The sequence below is a fragment of the Python bivittatus genome, unplaced genomic scaffold, assembly GCF_059951505.1.
Source record: "Python bivittatus isolate LINGU-HERP-01145 unplaced genomic scaffold, Pbiv_v1 ctg000650_np1212, whole genome shotgun sequence".
Taxonomy (NCBI): domain Eukaryota; kingdom Metazoa; phylum Chordata; class Lepidosauria; order Squamata; family Pythonidae; genus Python; species Python bivittatus.
Window position 1 is genome coordinate 843,653 of NW_028277093.1, and position 18,630 is coordinate 862,282.

General features: G+C 46.9%; 2 protein-coding genes across 7 annotated transcripts; both read right to left on the reverse strand.

The window, feature by feature from the left end:
* Positions 1-501: 501 nt before the first annotated feature.
* On the reverse strand, positions 502-3,965 carry LOC148214460 (uncharacterized). The gene has a single exon (XM_088151455.1). It carries the CDS (start codon positions 3,963-3,965, stop codon positions 3,057-3,059), a length of 909 nt encoding a protein of 302 aa, XP_088007581.1. The 3' UTR covers positions 502-3,056.
* Positions 3,966-4,158: 193 nt separating this feature from the next.
* Positions 4,159-18,109, reverse strand: LOC103059361 (zinc finger protein 197-like). Of its 6 annotated transcripts, XM_088151400.1 has the most exons (9): positions 15,410-15,844; positions 14,453-14,915; positions 14,126-14,246; positions 13,640-13,704; positions 12,708-12,834; positions 11,786-11,885; positions 7,593-7,670; positions 6,346-6,472; positions 4,159-4,288 (listed from the first exon to the last, which is right to left on the reverse strand). In XM_088151400.1, exons 2-9 carry the CDS (start codon positions 14,843-14,845, stop codon positions 4,241-4,243), a joined length of 1,059 nt encoding a protein of 352 aa, XP_088007526.1. In that variant the 5' UTR covers positions 14,846-14,915; positions 15,410-15,844; the 3' UTR covers positions 4,159-4,240. The 6 variants fall into 6 exon arrangements, with proteins under 6 accessions (XP_088007526.1, XP_088007527.1, XP_088007525.1 ...); XM_088151401.1 differs by lacking the exon at positions 7,593-7,670; XM_088151399.1 differs by lacking the exons at positions 4,159-4,288; positions 6,346-6,472; positions 7,593-7,670; positions 15,410-15,844 and adding an exon at positions 16,181-18,109 and having other exon boundaries at positions 10,138-11,885.
* Between the last annotated feature and the right edge of the window lie 521 nt (positions 18,110-18,630).

An 18,630-nucleotide genomic window follows, 5' to 3' on the forward strand; every position in this document is an offset into this window, starting at 1 on the left:
GTATACTCCTGCGGCGGTGAGGGGATCCCTTTTGTCTTTTGCTGATTTTAGCACTTCTTGTACTTTTCTGGTGGGTCTGAAGATTGTTTGGAAATTGTGTTTTTCCATCATCAAAATCAACAAAACCTGGCTACCAATCCTGAAAAATACAGCCTGCAAAAGGTCAACGAACTCAGCTCAACCACCAGGACGTGTGAACAGTTCACACAATGAACTTGCTAATCACCCCCAGCAGCCCCTTGTTAGCAATTCAATAGAAGAAAAAACCCTGCCTAATCCCCAGGAAGATACACACAGATTCTGACACCAAAACAAGCAGCCACTAGTAACCCAAGTCCCCCCCCTCAGATCTCTATAAATACCCACAAAGGGCCACATCACCCTGGGCACAGAGAGAACTGCTCCTGCTCTCTGAAGATGCCGGTCACAGGTGCTGGCGAAACGTTAGGAAACAAAACTTCCAGAACATGGCCACACAGCCCGGAAGACCCACACCAGCCATCGTATGCCGGCTGTGAAAGCCTTCGACAATACAACGTAAGTAACAGAATTGCTCTGACTGAAACTTTTCCCATACTCTATACATTTATATGCTTTTTCCCCTGTATGAGTTCTTTTATGTCTGGTAAGGGACACATTTTTCACAAATTCTTTCCATGCTCCATGCATTTATATGGTTTTTCTCCAGTGGGATCCTTTTATGCAAAGTTAGGGAACTGCTCTGTCTGAAGCTTTTTCCACACTCTAGGCATTTATATGGTTTTTCTCCTGCATGGATCCTTTTATGTAAAGTTAGGGAATTGCTTTGGCTGAATTTTTTCCACACCCCATACATTTACAGATAGTACCGTTTGAGTTCTGTTCCCAGGGTCTGTCCTTAACTCGAATTTGTATGTAAGCTGGAACAGTATTATTGTATAATACTGTATAAGTAGTATTGTGTAATGAACCTGAACTATCGTGTATTTAACTCAAAGTTTGCTACAATAGGCTCCGTTCTTAACTATGGGTCATCTGTAACTGGGCATTCTTCACCTGGGGACTACCTGTATATGGTTTCTCCTCTGTGGACCCTTAAAGGGAAATAAAGGAATGAAATCTCTTTCCGCACTCCATACATATATATGGTTTCTCCCCTGAATGGATCCTTTTATGGATACGTAGAGGACTGCAATCACTAAAACTCTTTCCATACTCTGTAGGCTTGAGGGGGAGGCTTGAGCTGCTCCTCCTGGAGCTGCAACATCTAGCCAGTGGCGAAGAGTACCCCCGCCGGGTCCTTCTGGCCAAAGGCGCCTCCGCAGCTTGGCAATGAGGGGGGCGCCGTGTTGCAGATCGGGGTCGCATTCAGGAACTGGGAATTGTTAGCCCCTTAATTGGCCTCTTGGGATTCGCGAAGGAGGCAGGAGGGCTGGAAAATCCTCCTCCCACCCAATGCCATTCATCAAACACTGCTAAAGTTTAGGATTGGTGGCGATCTCTTCTCTTAGCCCCGAAGCCTCATCCTGCATTTGCCATGCAAGGACGCGCTCTGCATTGGAAGCTTCCCTCCTTGTTCACCCGGGTGATTTGCATGCTTAGCCTCCCTTCCACATAGGCAGAGCCCCTCCCCCAACCCTTGAATAGGAGGATGGTGCAACTGCAGATCTGTTCTCCTGTTAGTTGCAATGAGTACTAAGAAGAAAATCAGGCACAATAGTCGTGCTATGCGCAGCATTGCACACCCCAAAAGGGAGCTGCCTGAAGGTTATGGATGGGGGACCTTCCTAAAAAGAACAGAATGACATCCAAGCCCCACCTTGCAGGGGAAAGCCCTTCTCTTTCCATGGGGGGAGAGACCTTCTGCTTGGGGAAGCCTCTCTTTCCCTTGCTTGGGGGTCTGGGGCCTCCTGGGGGCAAGCTGAAGCTGTGGGAGAACCATTTCTGTCCCGGATACTTGGGGGGCAAGCAAGGACAACTTTGGAAGGGGGAGTTGGGCAGGGTCCCCACTTCCTCTGTCCTTTGAAAATTGTACCCTGAGCTCCCTTTGAATTGAGACCCTCCAGCTGGATCCCTCACCCAATGTAAGCCTTGCGAAGGGGGTAAGAAGGAGGGAGGGACTGAAGAAACCTTTCTTTGGGGGAAAGAGGGGGTCCAGTCTAAGAGTAGATTAGTAGAATGCTGATTTCCTAAATCTCAAATCTAGATTAGTATTTCTCAACCTCAGCAACTTTAAGATGTGTGAACCTCAACTCCCAGAATTCCCCAGCCAGCCTTCAAACCAACCATATTCAACAATCAGGTAGGATTAGAATTTGGTTGGTTTGGTTTATGGATGCATAAAACATATTTTCCATCAGTTTTGATTTCTATAAGGTCTCTTTAAGATCTATCTTTTACACACTCCCCCCTGCAAAGTTCCTCTGAAATTCAGAGTTTGGTAGGTACTGTCTTTATTAAGTCCAACAAAACGACAAATAATGCTTTTCCTAAGTGGGAAGTTCTTCAACTCTGCATTCTCAACACATGTTCATTGTGTGGGCAGATTCATGTAAATGATAAATACCGCTATGATTTCTCTCCTCCATAGGTTCCTTAATAGGTCCCAAGACCTCTCTTACTCTAAAGCATTACCAGAAGATTTACTTTGTGAAAATGGACGGACAACCCCTGATATGGCTGGATTGTCATAATATGGAATCTTCTGGAATTCCCTGGAACATTCCATTTCCTAATTACTTCCCTATGTAGATTCTTTCAATGGGAAATACAGTTAGTGTTCATTTGATTTTTCACACACCATGCACAATATCCCTTTTTGTGATTTAGAGTAAGAGCAGTAAAATAATCCATATTTGCTGCATTTATGGGGTTTCTCTGCGGGTGAATCCATAACAAAGCAAGGCTACCCAAGAGCTGTTATTTCCATACTCTATAGTTGTATATGGTTTCTTCCCCGTGTTGATATTTTTATGGGAAAGAGAGTGCATTCTTGTATGGACAATCTTTATAGATTCTCTCTTATATGAGTCATCGGAAAAAAGAAAGTGGAGGCTGAAACTGGAACTCATTCCCTATTACATGATTTCTCCTGGGTGAATCCTTTTATGGGAACTAAGGTGGCTGCTCTGGCTGAAGCTTTTTCCACACTCCATGCACTTATATGGTTTCTCCCCAGTGTGGATCCTTTTATGCGCCGAAAAGCTACTGCTCCTACTGAAGCTCTTTCCACACTCTGTACATTCATATGGCTTCTCCCCCATGTGGATCCTTCTATGAGATGTAGGGCTACTGCATCGACTGAAGCTCTTTCCACACGCTATACATTTGTACGGTTTCTCCCCTGTATGAAGCCTTTTATGGGAAGTAAGGATACTGCATGTGCTGAAGCTGTTTCCACACTCACTACATTTATATGGTTTTTCCCCTGAATGAATCCTTTTATGAGTAATAAGATTATAGTTCTGAGTGAAGCTCTTTCCACACTCGATACATTTATATGGTTTTTCTCCCGTATGGAGCCTTTTGTGAATAGTAAGGTTATAGTTCTGATGGAAGGCCTTTCCACACTCCATGCATTTATAAGGTTTCTCTCCTGTGTGGAGCCTTTCATGGAAAATAAGGGCACTTCTCATTCTAAAAATCATTCCACACTCCATACATTTGAATGTTTTCGTAGCATGGATCCTTTTATGACAAATAAGTTGACTGCTCCGTTTAAAACTCTTTCCACACTCCCAGCGTTTATATGGTTTCTCCCCTGTATGGATCCTTTCATGTACAGTAAGATGACTGTTCCATCTGAAGCTCTTCCCACACTCAGCACATTTATATAGTTTCTCTCCTGCGTGGAGCCTTTTATGGAAAGTAAGGCTACTTTTCCTACTAAATCTCTTTCCATGCCCTATGAATTTCTTGGGTTTCTCTCCACGCTCTGTGTGGATTCGCTGACATAAAGTAAAAGCAAAGCTTTGGTTGAAATACATTCCATGCTTTTTACATTCACATTGGTTGTCTACAGTTTTAGTTCCACAATGATTACATATCTCTGATTTATCTCTGAATATTTCCCCATAGGGTATGGAATTCCCATTTCAGTTTCCTGTGTGATGCTGTTGAGTCAGGAATTCATGGACTTCAGTGCACTGGGAAGTAGATGATTTCTTCTCCATATACTTAGACTTTTTCCCCTCAAGTGTTTTTGATCTGCAGTGGTTCTCAAATGTCTCTTTTCCCACTTCAGCATTGGCTGGTTGTGATGTCACTGTATCTGGCTGCTGGCAACTCTCATTTTCCTGCTCATCTGCTGCTGGAGAGAGAAGGAACAGACTGAGTGGGGTAGCAAGGATTAATGCCCATTAGCTAATGAATTCATTCTAATGTGAATTGATCAATATCTTGCACAATTTTTCATTTCTGCTCTGTGTAATTTGTCAAAATGTTTTTTTTGCATTTTGATTACACAACTGTTTCAGATGTGATGTCTTTCCTGAACTGTTTCCCATTGAGGGCATCATTACTATTTTTTCCTCTAAAAATGAAGCTTAAAATGAAGGAACAAAAGAGAAGAAAAAGACTGTGATGAAATTGTGATATAGGTAGGCCACAGATGGAACTTATATCTAATCTTACATGTAAGATGTCACTTACAGTTCTGTGGAGTTTTAATTTTAACTACCTGGAGCTGAGCAAACAGAGAATTGCTCTTTTCAGTTTTGGAGGGGCAAATTTTCCATGGGAACAGGCATTTGGAAAGGCAGTAATACGAAAATGAGCAGCTAAGTCTTATGGGAAGAGACAGAAGTAAATGCATATGTTTATCCTTGAGAAGATGATTGAAGTTCATGTAACAATACAGGTAGTCCTCGCTTAACGACCCTAATTGGGACTAGCAACTCCATCGCTAAGTGAAGCGGTCATTAAGCAAAACATCACATGACTGTCCTGCTTAGCAACAGCAGTTCTGGCAGTTCCAGTTGCAGACGTTAAGTGAATCACCCACAATCGTTAAGCGAGACATCATGTGATTGTGACTTGTGACCTCCTGCCAGCTTCCCCATTGATTTTGCTTTGACTTTGCTTGTAGAAGCCAGCTGGGAAGGTCGCAAATGGCAATCATGTGACCAAGGGACACTACAACTGTCTTAAATGTGTGACAGTTGCCAAGCACCTGAATTGCGATTATGTAACTGCGGGGACACTGCGACCATCATAAGTGCAAGGACTGGGTTGTAAGTCACTTTTTTCAGCACTGTCATAACTTCAAATAGCCGCTAAATGAATGACAACTAAGTGAGGACTACCTGTATTTTCCAGATATCTGGAAGATGTCACAGAGAAGATAGTCAAGACCATTTCTCTATTCTCTGAGTGATGGGCAATGAATAATGGATTGGAATGTGGATTCCAATTGAATTCTAGGGAAAAAATCTATATAGTTCAAACAGTACAAGAATGGAACCAGTGATCCAGAGATAGTGGGCTTTCCTAACCCTGGATGTGTTCAGTTGGAGGCTGGATTGCCATCCCTTGGATACTTTTATGTGGATTCTGGCACTGAGCAGAAGATTGGGCTCAAGGACAGTTCCCATTCTAGGATTCCATCATACTGGATTTGTGAATTTTTATAAGGTTTGCCAGTTGTTTTTGTAAGGGATGTTGCAACTGCCTTGGAGGATCTCAGTTCAGGACCTCTTAGGGCTGGAGAAGACTTCACTGCTTTACAATTTCCTCTACCTAACTGCACTCAAAAGGAAAAAGTGGGCAACTGTTGTATCATGCAATGGCTACCAGCCAGCCTTCAGTTCAGAACAGCCCAAAGGCAGCCCCCTCCCTGCTGATGGAACACCCTTGTGTCCTTCCCTCTAGGAACTACTACCATGTAGTTAGTCCAACAGAGCTAGTTATGCAGGATACCTTCCCTTTCTTTGCACAAACCCAGGAACGTTTGGTACTGAGATGTCAGAGATGAGACACTGCAGAAGCTGGTGTCATTATAATTTTAAGGGCTTGCCAAAGGGGACCTGAAGGCAGGTCTGAGACCACAGGTTTCATAATTATTCTTCATAATTATTCATTTAATAATAATATAATTTTCCTTCATAGTAATTAATTTATTATGAAGTAACAGAAACTGAAAAATTAACTAAGGAGCCCTAAAATCTAAAACAAGAAATGGTCCCATTATTGACCTCAGGAAAGGTCTGCTATTTTCTTGCCTGACTTGCCTCTCCAGAAGAATGGATCGCCGTCTTCCACCCAGCAGGCAGGCTCTGGCTTAGTTATTTCTTGGAAGAAACAAATGGACTGGTTACTTCAAAAGCCCTTCCCAACTATCTGAACTCAGGAGCAAAGAGGGGCCCTTACCCAGAGAAGCCACGTTTCTAGAATTCTCCTGCATGACTTCCCCATGGAGGGCCTTCTGGGTGGAATCCAGCAGAGCCCACTCCTCCTCTGAGAAACACACCGCCACCTCCTGGAAGGACACGGCACCCTGAGGGAGGAAAAAAGACATTATTAACAAATAACCTCAAGGTTTTTAAAGATCTCTGCCTTAATGATCAAACCCCAAAAGCAGACATTTCCACCCATCCATGTGCATCACACTTATTACTTTTCAAGATAAGCAATATTATGTAAGGAAGGAGTTGCCCACATTCCACCAAGGCAAAGGGTCCATTCAGTGGGCTGGCATGCATTGAGAATGTGCAGCCACTTACAGTGTATCCAACGGCGATTTTTTGGCAGGATTCTGAATTTTGTAAGAAGAAAGCAATTAAGAATACTCAGCAAGATGTCACTGTTTTTATGGATTCTCCTGCATCTTCAGTGAGGGAAAACCACAATATCCCATGGGTCACCTTCCCAAGAGAGATGGGGATCTCATTTGACATCTTATGAGGGAAAAGCCCAAGTTGGGTGATCCATTGATGGACTGATGGACCTTCACAATGCTCTACTTTGGATTTTGGACTTTCTCCTTCCCCAAAGGAAAAAGGGAATGGCAGCCCATTGTACTCAAGATCATGCAACTTGACATGCCCTCCTCTCCTAGAAGTACCAGGAGGGGAAACCATTCAAACAGATGGTTGTACCTCAATGGGCTCAGACACAGGGAAGCTATTCTATTCTTAGATGGTGGTCACCTCTAAACCCTTAATGGTGAAGTATCAGGTTACATCAGCCTTGCCTTGCCAGAATTGGATCTGCCTGTCCAGTCTGGTCATTAAAAGAGGGCCTGTTGCCTGTTGTTACTCCTCGTGAAGTATATTGACTGTGGACCAGATGATAGGCCCCACCAGGAGTGTCCCCCCGCCCCCCCGGAAAATTCTCCCCTTGGAGGTATTGATGGGCCCAACTCTATTGGCATTTCACAAACAAATCAAAGGAATTTTCTGTGAGATTATACATGACCCTTAGACCTTATTAAGCAGGGGGCACATCTGAGGATGCTTATCTATATTTTAAGGATGCCATTATTTTATTTGCTTGTATTGTATTTTGTAGTTGGACTTTGAGCTTGTTGTGCCTGCAAGAGTCCTTCAGGACTGAGTCATGCTACAAAGTGTAAAACAAACAACAAAAAATAGTTCTGATAGAAGTTATCTCCGTACCCCATGCATTTATAAGGTTTTTCTCCTGTATACATCCTTATTTGGGGAAAAAGTTGCAGCTGTTCCTGAAGCTGCTTGCTAAGAAGGAAATAAAAAGATCAGAACACGTCCTCTCCAGCAGCCAACACCCAGATAAGCAGGGATTAACACTAGACAAACGATCAAGCAGAAAACAATACCCTAATCAAGGAATTACCAAGGAGAAAACCACACCCTCCAACAACACTGGCAGGGCAAGCTATTGTATATAAACAAGGAGCAAACCCCACACTCACTCACACTGACGTTAGCTAGCCAGGAACAACCAAGCCCAAAGAGCACCAAGGACTTCACAGTTCAACTCTGAGCGACAGATATTCTCTTCTATTGGAACTCCTTACACACTCCATGAATTTATATGGTACTAGACAACCTGTGACCCACTGGGTCATCATTTCAGAAATATTTCCCTACCTAAACAGAGAAACAGAATGACCAAGGGCAAAAAAAGCAGAGGGAGTGTGAGAGACTTACGACTGGCTGCCGGCTTCCCCATTGACTTTGCTTGTGGGAAGTTGGCAGGGAGAGTCAGAAATCCTCCCTCCCTCCCTCCCTCCCTATAAGCTTGTGCCATTTGCCCTCCCCTCACAATCCTCAGGAGAGCCCCAGTGAAGCCGCCTCCTCCTCCTCCTCCTCCTTGGATGACCGGTGGAACTGGCTCCCACTTTCCTGGGGAGAGGTGGAACAAAGGGAGCCCCAGACCACAAGGAAAAATGCACTCCTGCTCCTCATTCTGGCGTGTCCCCAGGGCCCCCTCCCTCAAGGAAAAGGGCTCAACCAACGACCGCTGGCACTCCTGGGTCAGCCCTACCTGGGATGCCAGCCCTACCTCACCAGCAGGCATCCGAGTCACTCCCTTGTCCTTCCCTCAATGCCCGCTGCTGTTAAGAGATTTCAAATTTCATCCTTGGTTCCAAAACAGCCAATCACTGCTTGCCTGTTGGGCCTTGCTGCCAGCTGATTGGGCGCAGGGGCCAGAGGGAGGTGGGAAAGAGGTTGGGGATATGCCCATGATGATCATGTGACCTGGGCTGACAGCAGCAGCAGCACCAGCAGCTACAAATTTCCTAAATTTCAATCCCACAGGAGTAATGGGTCCCAGATTTTGGACACATACTGTAAGTTAGCCCATTTGAAGTACCTTGGTTCAGAAATTGTTGCCCTATGATGCACTGTTTCACCCAGCAGAAGGTTACAGACATGAGAGTTTTAGTAGTATATATATATATAATGGCATGGCTGAGCCCCTACAGTGAGAGGGTGAAGGCCTCAGACTTCCTCTTCCAGAAGCCTCCTGAGGTTACACAGCCTGGGCTGCCTCCCCTCCACCTTTTTTAGCTTCTTGATAGTTGCTGTGGCCACCTATCCTCTGGAGATGCCTTTACCAGATGTGCTCCCGCCAACCCCACTATTTGGAACAAAAGGAACCCTACACCCTAACTGGCAAAATGAAATAAATGTTCTAGCAGCACTTCTTGAACCTTGTAGATACTAGGCATGGCCTAAGGCAGTGCTTCTCAACTGTGGGAACTTGAAGATGTTTGGACTTCAACTCCCAGAATTCCCCAGCCAGCCAGCCAGCCAGCCAGCCAGCCAGCCAGCCAGCCAGCCAGCCAGCCAGCCAGCCAGCCTGCCTGCCTGCCTGCCTGCCAGCCTTGCTTTTTCTTTTTTTTTCTGGGAATTTTTTCTTTTCTGGAAATTCTGGGAGTTCAAGTCCAAACATCTTCAAGCTGCCAAGGTTGAGAAACACTGACCTAAGGAAATCAGCTTCATCCTTTGGGAATTATATTACATTATACAGTAATACCTCAGTTCATGAACACTTCTGTTCACAAACAATTTGGTTCGCAAACAACAGCGTTCACAAAATTTTGCTTCCGTTCACGAACTCTGCATTGGGTGACGAACATGACCCGCAGCCATCTTCCCTGCTCTGACACATGGCTGTGGCTTCCTCTAGGTGAGATTGCGGTCGCAGACACTTGCTGTGAAGGCTGGTGTGGGTCTTCCGGGCTGTGTGGCCGTGTTCTGGAAGTTTTGTTTCCTAACGTTTCGCCAGCACCTGTGACTGGCATCTTCAGAAGAACTGCTCCTGTCTGTGCTCCTGCTCTCTGAAGATGCCGGTCACAGGTGCTGGCAAAACGTTAGGAAACAAAACTTCCAGAACACGGCCACACAGCCCGGAAGACCCACACCAGCCATCGTATGCCGGCTGTGAAAGCCTTCGACAATACTTGCTGTGAAGCTTTTTGGTGTCGCCTCGAGCAAGGTTAGTGTTCTCTCTCTTCATACTGTACTGTACTGTACTTTGTTTCATATTTTTGTGGTTAAAAAAAAATACATATGGTTCAGAATGGATTAACCTTATTTACATGGAACCTTATGGGAAAATTTGATTTGGTTGGTGACCAATTCAGTTCGCGACCAGAATCGTGGAACGAATTAAGTTCGTGAACCGAGGTACCACTGTATTATATTAATATTATATTAATATTACAAGGCAAAATGTAAAATCCGCTTTATTAACAAAAACTGAATGTAAAAATTCATTTTTACCTTTAGGTAACCATGTGTAAAACAATGAATGCTGGGTTTAAAAATTACAGTGCTGCTAAAATTACAAGCAACACCTCAAAGGAATCTCCCATTGAAGAAATAAAAGAGAATCTAAAGTTGGGATGGATGACAAGGTGTGCTGGATCTCTAGTGCAGAGGTCCCAATTGTATATACAGTACAGTAAACTGAGCTTGCAGAGATGCAATAAACTCCAGAGAAAATAAAGATCTTAATGGTACACAGAAATGAAAATTAATATTAGGATGGCTGGCACGTTAGAGGTCTTTATTTCATGTTCCTGAGATAACTGTTGTTTGAAACAGATTTTCCTCTGGCTCAAATATTCCTGGATTCTGTCTCCTGATGATCCTGGAGGACTCCAGTCAGATAATCCGGAGGCTGTTCTTCCCAGCCTCAGTTCCCAGAAACTCCTCCCCCTTGTCCCAAAGTTTATTTTTCCCCAAGGCAAACTGACTTTCTCTCGAAGGAACAGGGCTGGGGGCAACCTCCTTTGTCTGAGCACCAGGCAAGCTCTTTCTCTCAAGAAGATACTGGAGTGACAGTCCAAGCTGGCAACTCACCACCTGACCGGAGGGGCTGAAAAGTCAGGGAATGTGGGGAGGCACTTCCCTGCCCATTCACTACATAGGTGCTTTCCCCACAGTGGGTCCTATGATGGGAAGTATGTTGACTCCTCCACCTGAAACACTTTCCACACTCCATGCACTTGTAAGATTTCTCTCCGGTGTGGATCCTATTATGGGAAGTAAGTTCACTACTCCGCTTGAAACTCTTTCCACACTCCATACATGTATATGGTTTCTCTCCCGTGTGGATCCTTTTATGCAAAGTAAGGGAAAAGTTCTGACTGAAGCTTCTTCCACAATCCATGCATTTAAATGGTTTTTCCCCTGAATGGATCCTTCTGTGGGAAATAAGCTTGCCGTTGTTTTTGAAGCTCTTTCCACACTCGATGCATTTATATGGTTTCTCCCCTGTGTGGATCCTTTTATGCAAAGTAAGTGAACAAATCTGACTGAAGCTCCTTCCACACTCCATACACTGATATGGTTTTTCTCCTGTGTGAAGTCTTTTATGGTTAGTAAGATTACTGCTCTGTCCAAATCTCTTTCCACACTCGGAGCACTGATATGGTTTCTCCCCTGTGTGGACCCTTTGATGGGAATTCAGGTGACTGCTCTGCCTGAAACTTTTTCCACACTCCAAGCATTTATATGGCTTCTCCCCGGTATGGATAGTTTTATGGGAAGTAAGATCACTGCTCCATCTGAAGCTCTTTCCACACTCCAGGCATTTATACGGCTTCTCTCCCGTGTGGATCCTTGAGTGGTAAATAAGAGCACTGCTGTGCTTGAAGCTTTTTCCACACTGCATGCATTTATATGGTTTCTCCCCAGTGCGCATTTGTTGACATAAAGCAAGGGGGATGTTTGGGCTGAAAAATGTTTCAGGCATTCTCCATTCATATTGGCTAACTCTAATCTCAGTTCCACACTGATTATCTAGGTCTGACTTATCTTTACATATTTTTCCTCTTCTGTTTCCTGCATCAAGATCTTCCACATAGGTTTCTAACCTCCAGTCATGTCCAAATCTCTCTTTTCCCACTTCCCATTGGATGGCTTGTGATGCTGCCATATCTGGCACCTGATAATTCTCTGTGTCGTGCTCTTCTCCTGTGAAAGAGAACGAGAAGGACCATAAATGTTCTTAAGCCTTTAAGATACAATCTGAGTGGATCCACAGAGCCTTGCAGAGTAAACCTGACTTGGACTTCACTGCTTAAATAGAACTAACGTAAGAGCTGATGTTCCAATTCTCTTCTTGCTGCTATTTCCTGTATGAAATGAATCTTACTCTTCTCTGAATGATCATCATCATTATCACCATCATAATTTCCATACTGCCTGAAGAGAGCAACTTAACATGGATCAGAGAGCTTTAGGGGCTGCAGAAGGGGAATTCAGGTGGCCACTGACAGCTTGGAGAACAGTAACATCCTTATCTTGTTTAACCAGTGTTGTGTCATAAGCTCTGCTTCTCCTGGTGTGTATGTGACACTATGACACATGTAGAAAAGGGGGGTGGAAGTTGCCTCACAATGACAGGGCACTACTATCATCATCTTGAAAGCCTCTGGAAGCCTCTGTCTGTGATTAGAGGTGGCCCTCCCTCTTTTCAGCCAAGTGGCTAGTCAACTGTGAGCACCCAGAGTTGCTTAAGATGGGCGGCCATATAAATCTTTTGAATAAATAAAATAATAAATAAATTCACAGGGAGATTAACAGAACCTAGAAATTCAGGCCCTCAAGTCCAGAACATAAAAGGATCCCACCATAAATCACAGCAGGGACCTGTTCCTATCTCACATTCCTATGAGCTCCAGAAGAAAGCATTTTCCCATTTTTTCCAGCCAGGAGGTAGAAGAAACACCCTCTGTTTGCTTACAAAGGCCTTCCCCCAACCATCTGAACTCAGGAGCAAAGAGGGGCCCTTACCCAGAGAAGCCACGTTTCTAGAATTCTCCTGCATGACTTCCCCATGGAGGGCCTTCTGGGTGGAATCCAGCAGAGCCCACTCCTCCTCTGTGAAACACACCGCCACCTCCTGGAAGGACACGGCACCCTGAGGGAGGATGAAAACGTTCCTGCTGAAACAATAAGCTCAGGCAAGCTTTAGAAGACCTCTCTCTTAATTCACAAGACCCCAGAATAAATATTGGTACATATCCACCCACCGTTCCCCTCTGGGTTAAGCAACATTATCCAAAGAGGCAGAAAGGGCCCCACTGTTCCCATAGAGATTGAAGCCCATTGTGGCCTTGGTCAAGTGGGGCTTTGCTGTAAGGCTTTTCAGCATGGTGGAAAAGGCATAGACTGGGCTACCAGCTTTAGTGTGCTACAGGCAGCATTCCCTGCTAACAGAAGGGTCACTCCTGGTCTGTTGGCCTGCAGTTGAGCCACTACATCCCAAGTGCAACCTAAACCCAGTTTGATTCCAAGCATGCTCCTACTATTCTTGGAAAATTAGAATTGCTCATTTGCACACTATCCTGCAAGCCAACATTGTGTTCCTGACAATCTACCAACTCAGAGGTCCATCTATTGACGCACATTCAGGATACAAATACATTATCGGCATTAAAAATACATATTTGCAGGGCTGAGTTTTCCTGGAAGAAGTTTTTCACAGGGATACCAGGAAAGTTGTATCTTGGTTACTTTTTCTCCATTGAGGCTCACGGTCTACCTGAAAAGGAAGAAAACATTCTCCCTCATTTTGGAGGACGCCTGACCATTTCACACCCCACACGTAGGTCCAGGTTCTATCCCAGCAATGGGTTATGATGATGATGATGTTCTGAGCTCTCTAATAAACTGGAAGTCTTGACATGGTTTCAGTAGGTATTACTTGATGACCCTTCCCTTACCTGAGTTGAAGGCAGAGTTGGAAAAGGAGAAATTTCTAGAAGTACCACTGATGTCGTACCATCCCCTGTGAGAGGAACAAATGAAGAGACTTTTAAAATATATTACAGGTAATCCTCATTCAGCACCCGCCTCATTCAGCGACCATTCAGTTATGATGGTGATGAAAAAGTAACTTTGCGACCAATCCTTGAATTTACAACCTTTGCAGGTCTGTAAAGCAAAGAAAGGCTGAAATAAGATCATAAGCACAATCACAGTTTCACTTAGCAACCGCTTTGCTTAACAATCAAGTTGCCAGTCCCAATTGGAGTCACTAATAGAGTGACTAGAGGACTACCCATACTAATAATTTTGGGGCGGGGGGGGGGAATATATAAATCCTTGTCCAGACTGAAGATAATCCTGCAAAACCAATTCCTGAAGATGACAAACCAAGCCAGAAAGCTGGAAATATCAAGGAAAAAAAGGAAAGGATATGCCCTTACCTGGTGAGACATCCTGAGCTTGTTCCTCCTTGGAGATCCCCCTTAAAAGTATCCTCTGAGGGGGATCGAATAGATCTCCCCTTGCCTTCAGACCTTGTGCATCTATCTCAATGGATCTTCTCTGCATGTGAAGACCAGAGAAGAAGAAAGAAGGAGAATTAGGGGGAAGAACAACAGCCCATTGTTATATCTCTAAGTGGGGATGGAGGAACTTTCCACCTTGTTAGAAAAATGTCTCAAAACCATACCTAAATTTTTTGACTTAGGAGTTCAGAAATATCCTTGTAGGGATGCATTTAGAGAAGTCAAGAATAATGTTTCTCTCACCAGTCTTACTTTGTCCTCAGCTTGGCTCAGGAGGAAGCCTTCTGCCAGGGCCACCGCCTGGGAAGTGGTGTCTGCGCCACACTCCCGCACCCAGTCGGCCATCTCAGAGGGCAGGACGGCCAGGAAGTGCTCCAGGACCACCAGGTCCAGCATCTGCGCCTTGGTGTTCCGTTCTGGCTTCAGCCATTGAAGGCAAAGGTGGTGGAGGTGGCTGCAAACTTCTCGGGGTCCCTCAGGCTCCTTGCAGAGGAACTCCCGGATGTCTTGGTGCTGGACATCCCATGGAAGGGTTTCCTCTTCCAGGATCTTCCGCCTGGTCCTCTGACCCGCTTCCTCCCGGCTCTCAACCGGAGCCTCACAAAGTCCCTTTCCTGCTGGATCTTCTGCCTCCATCGTCTTCCTGGGCTCCCCCGAAGATCCAAAGGCTCTGAAGGGACCTCCTGGATCTCCAGAGCTGGTGGCACTGAAAGGACCACACGCCTATAGAGGATCTGGAGATCCCCACCAAGGCCCTTCCGGAGAAGGGGCCCCTCTCCCCCCTCTCACCGGGGCCTGCCCTCGCCCCTCCCTCCCTCCCTCCCTCCCTCTCGGCCGCCCGCCCGCAAGCTCGGCCCGGGGTCCTCAGCCACAGGGCAGCGGAGCCTCTTCCCAGATCCGCCGACCCCCTCCGGGCGGGCTGCCCCGTAGAGTCGCCGGGCAGAGCCGCCCCTCCAGGAGCGCTCCAGCTTCTCTCCCCCCGGAGCTCCCCGACCCCAATCAAGGGAGGGGACCCAGCGCAGCCCCCCCCTCGGGCGGCGCAGGCGAGGCGCGGGGGAGGGGAGGGCGCTGCCCGTGGGTCAGGATGCCCCCTGCCCACCGCCGGGGTCTGCAAACACGCCTCCCCCAGACCCACCGGGCGACCCCCTCGAGGCGGGCACGCCACGCGCGGCGCTGCCCCTGCGGCGCCCCTGCCCTCACCCGACGGGCCCTCCGCGCCCCAGGAGATGCGCCCCTCGCGCGCAGGCTGCCCCTTCGCATCGTCGCGGGGGGCCGGGGGGGCGCCGCTGCCCGGAGGGAAAGCCGGCAGCGGCAGGCAGCCCGCGCAGCTCCCCCGCGCATGCTCGGCCGCCGCGCCTCGCCTCGCCGCAGAGGGCGCCCCCTGGCGGCGCCTGCGGGGAAGCGAGGCGGCCGGGCGCGCAAAGACCCCGGGGGTGCGAGGACGGGCGCGCCAAAGGGCCGGGGGTCTGCCCCGCCCGCGGCGGCTTTCCTTGGGAGGAATTAACCTATCTGGAAAATCCGACGATTGGAAGAATTTTAATAAGAGTTAACATATTTTTAGCATTTTCCCTCTTTTCCAAATTGCTTCTTTCGTGCGTGGAGTTGAAGTCGCTGAAGAAAACGAAATTCCTTCAGGAGGGGAAGGAGGGGCTGCCCCGCCCTCCCTCTTTGCCCCCCCATCGTCTGGGCCACCCAGCGGCCAATCAAAGAGCAGCGTTGCGCAGGGAGGAGACAAGATGGCTGCCTGGAGTTGGGCCGCCTCGGGAAGGGGAAGGGGAAGGAGAAGAGGGGGATTCGGCTCTGAGGAGGAGGGGCGCCGCTCAGGGTTTCCCAACCACAGGGGAACTTTAACTCCCAGAATCCCCCAGCTGGTGAGGTCCCCCCCTCTTAAAGTTGGCTGGCTGGGGAACTCTGGAAGTTTTAGTAGTTATTTTCTCAAACGGAGGCTATAACTCAAGGCAGCAAACATACCTGATATTCCTGCCTCTTTAGAGTCTGGGTCAGTCGGATTAGTTGTGGATCAAGAAAGAACCTGCAACACCCAGTTAATAAACCCAGATGGTTCTGTTCCTACACAAATGAAGCAGATTGTGGTACATCGATGGAGGATGGAGCTCCCCATTTAAAGGCTGGAGCTCAGCTTGGCCTCCGCCCGAGACAAGCTTGAGGTCAAAAGAGTGAAGCAGAGGTGGACTGGGGTCGTACGTCGATGAGAAAGGCCACACAGGCCCAGTCTGATCCAAGGCTGTCACCACCTCTCATTCCAAGAGACAACTCAGGCCTCAGTCCATCTGCGCCCTGGCTCTTCAAGAACTTCTCCAAGCGCCCTATGAAACCTGGTGGAGTCCATCGGGGACCAAGGGTGGACCAGCTGAATAGCTGATAAGAACATAAGCCATGTCCTGCTGGGTTGGACCCCCAGCCCCTCTGGCCCAGCCATCTGTTCTCCCATGGCCCACCAACTGCACAAGAAGCCCACTGGTCTCCCAACAGATGGCCTTCAGAGGCAGTCACACTGTTGTCAAGGCTAAGAGCAGTGGATCCCCAGGACTTCCATAAATTAGTCCAACCCTTTCTTCTCTGTGGCAAGAAGCAGGAATGGAGAACTCTGTTCTCTGGAAAACTATCAGTGAGCTGTCCGTGAGAAGGGACAAATACTGAACTCCGCATTGCCACTGTCCCAAGATGAAAACCAGATCCAACACAAGACCGCTGTTGTACTCCATGGCCAGTGCAAATTCCCAAGCCTCTTCAGACTCTGTGCCAAGGACGGCAGACTGTGTCTCCCACTGCTGTAATTGTGGGAAATTTGATTGTCAGCTTAGCCTTAATGTCAAGTAGCCATTATGCAGCAGGGAGGCCAGTATAGTAACAACTGTCCCATCTTTCCCTAGAGCCCAATCTCAGAGTCTCGCATCTGGTTATCTGTGACGCAAGAGCCACAAGAGTCTCTTGGATAGCAACAACTATACCTTTGCCTTCTTTTGAGGTAGGGGATGACGTCGCTCTTGAAACTTAGGCAGGCACATTTCCTAGAAGGCCCCCCATGCCAATCCACACCTCTGTAATAGATGCCTGGTCATCCCCCTCATCCACAATAAGGACAGCCTTATTACTAGTCAATCTGTACAGCCTAAGTCAAGAGCTACTGAGGATCTGATGACCAGGCATTATTTGCCAAATACCAGCAGCGTTGGAGCGGGGAGAGTTTTCCACAGAGGGTGGTCATCACTAGGTGGCCTGTCACCCGGTTCACAGTCAATGTACTCCACAAGGAGAGGACCTGCAACAGGCCCTCTCTCAATGGCCAGACTGGACAGGCAGATCTGATTCTGGCAAGGCAAGGCTGATGTAACCTGGTACTTCACCGTTAAGGGTTTAGAGGTGACCACCATCTCTTCAAATTGTGCCCAGAACCCTCTTGGCAACAAATGCACCAACTTCAAGAGTGGTTATTCTTGCCTGCTGCTCTCTTTCCACAAGGAACTTAACCTATGCAGTTTGCATCAGCTGAAGTTTTTCTGCTATGGTAGAGCGTGTTACAGTAGTCCAACCAGATGGTGATTGGGGCATTTTGGTCCAGGTGGTGTCATAACTTAGCTGGGCAAAAGCTCCCATCGCCACAGCTTCTACCTGATGTTTCAGCAGGAGCTAAGAGCCCAGGAAAACCTCCAAGTCATGACCCAATGTCTTTAGAGGGAGTGTGACTCCATGAAGAGTAACGAGAGTAATCTAATGTTACTAGATATTCAAATTTCTATTGACAACTAGTAACTCTGTCTGGTAGGATTTAATCTGATCTTATTTCATCAAATCAAGATCCTCTTGGTTTCCAAGCACCAGTTCAGGACTTCTGCGCATCTCTGGCTTGTACACCTGGGTATCATCAGGACCTTGATGACTCCTCAGCCCAAACTGCTGAATGACCTGCCTGAGCACTTTCATGTAGATACTAAATAACATGGGGAAAATCACTGAGCCCCAAGGTAACTTGAATTGGAGTACCGAGTATTGCCCTTTTCCCTTGACCAACTGATAGTTTCATTATTACTATTCATAGGAAGCAATGGCTCCTTGCACTTAGATCTACACTTGCACACTTCCTCTCTGCTCCTGGGAAGGCCTCTCACTCTCTCTTCAAACAATCTCAGACTCCTATTTTCTGGAGCTATGGCACTTGGGCAAATTTACCGCAGTTGCCTTTGGAAGCTGGAAACCGAGCAATTGTTTTGAAGAGGGCTCCCCCTGGTGTCAGTTTCTGGTAATGTCTTTATGGAATGTGAGTGTGCAGAAAAACCCAAGGTCCAGGGTTGGGAACATGGAAATTACAGTGATGGGGGGGACAAGGGACAGAATGAAGACAAAAGCAAAGTAAAGAAGCAAACAGAGATTGAAGGGTTGTGCATAAATGGAAGAAACCC

Bases quoted from the DNA above. Each gene is read 5' to 3' on its own strand.
- LOC148214460 (XM_088151455.1), bottom strand. From the start codon at position 3,965: ATGTATTTCAACCAAAGCTTTGCTTTTACTTTATGTCAGCGAATCCAC.
- LOC103059361 (XM_088151399.1), bottom strand. From the start codon at position 14,845: ATGGAGGCAGAAGATCCAGCAGGAAAGGGACTTTGTGAGGCTCCGGTT. The intron at 14,247-14,452 runs GTGAGAGAAACA...CTTCACATGCAG, and splicing joins CTGAGGACAAAGTAAGACTG to AGAAGATCCATTGAGATAGA. The intron at 13,705-14,125 runs GTAAGGGCATAT...TTCCTCTCACAG, and splicing joins AGCTCAGGATGTCTCACCAG to GGGATGGTACGACATCAGTG.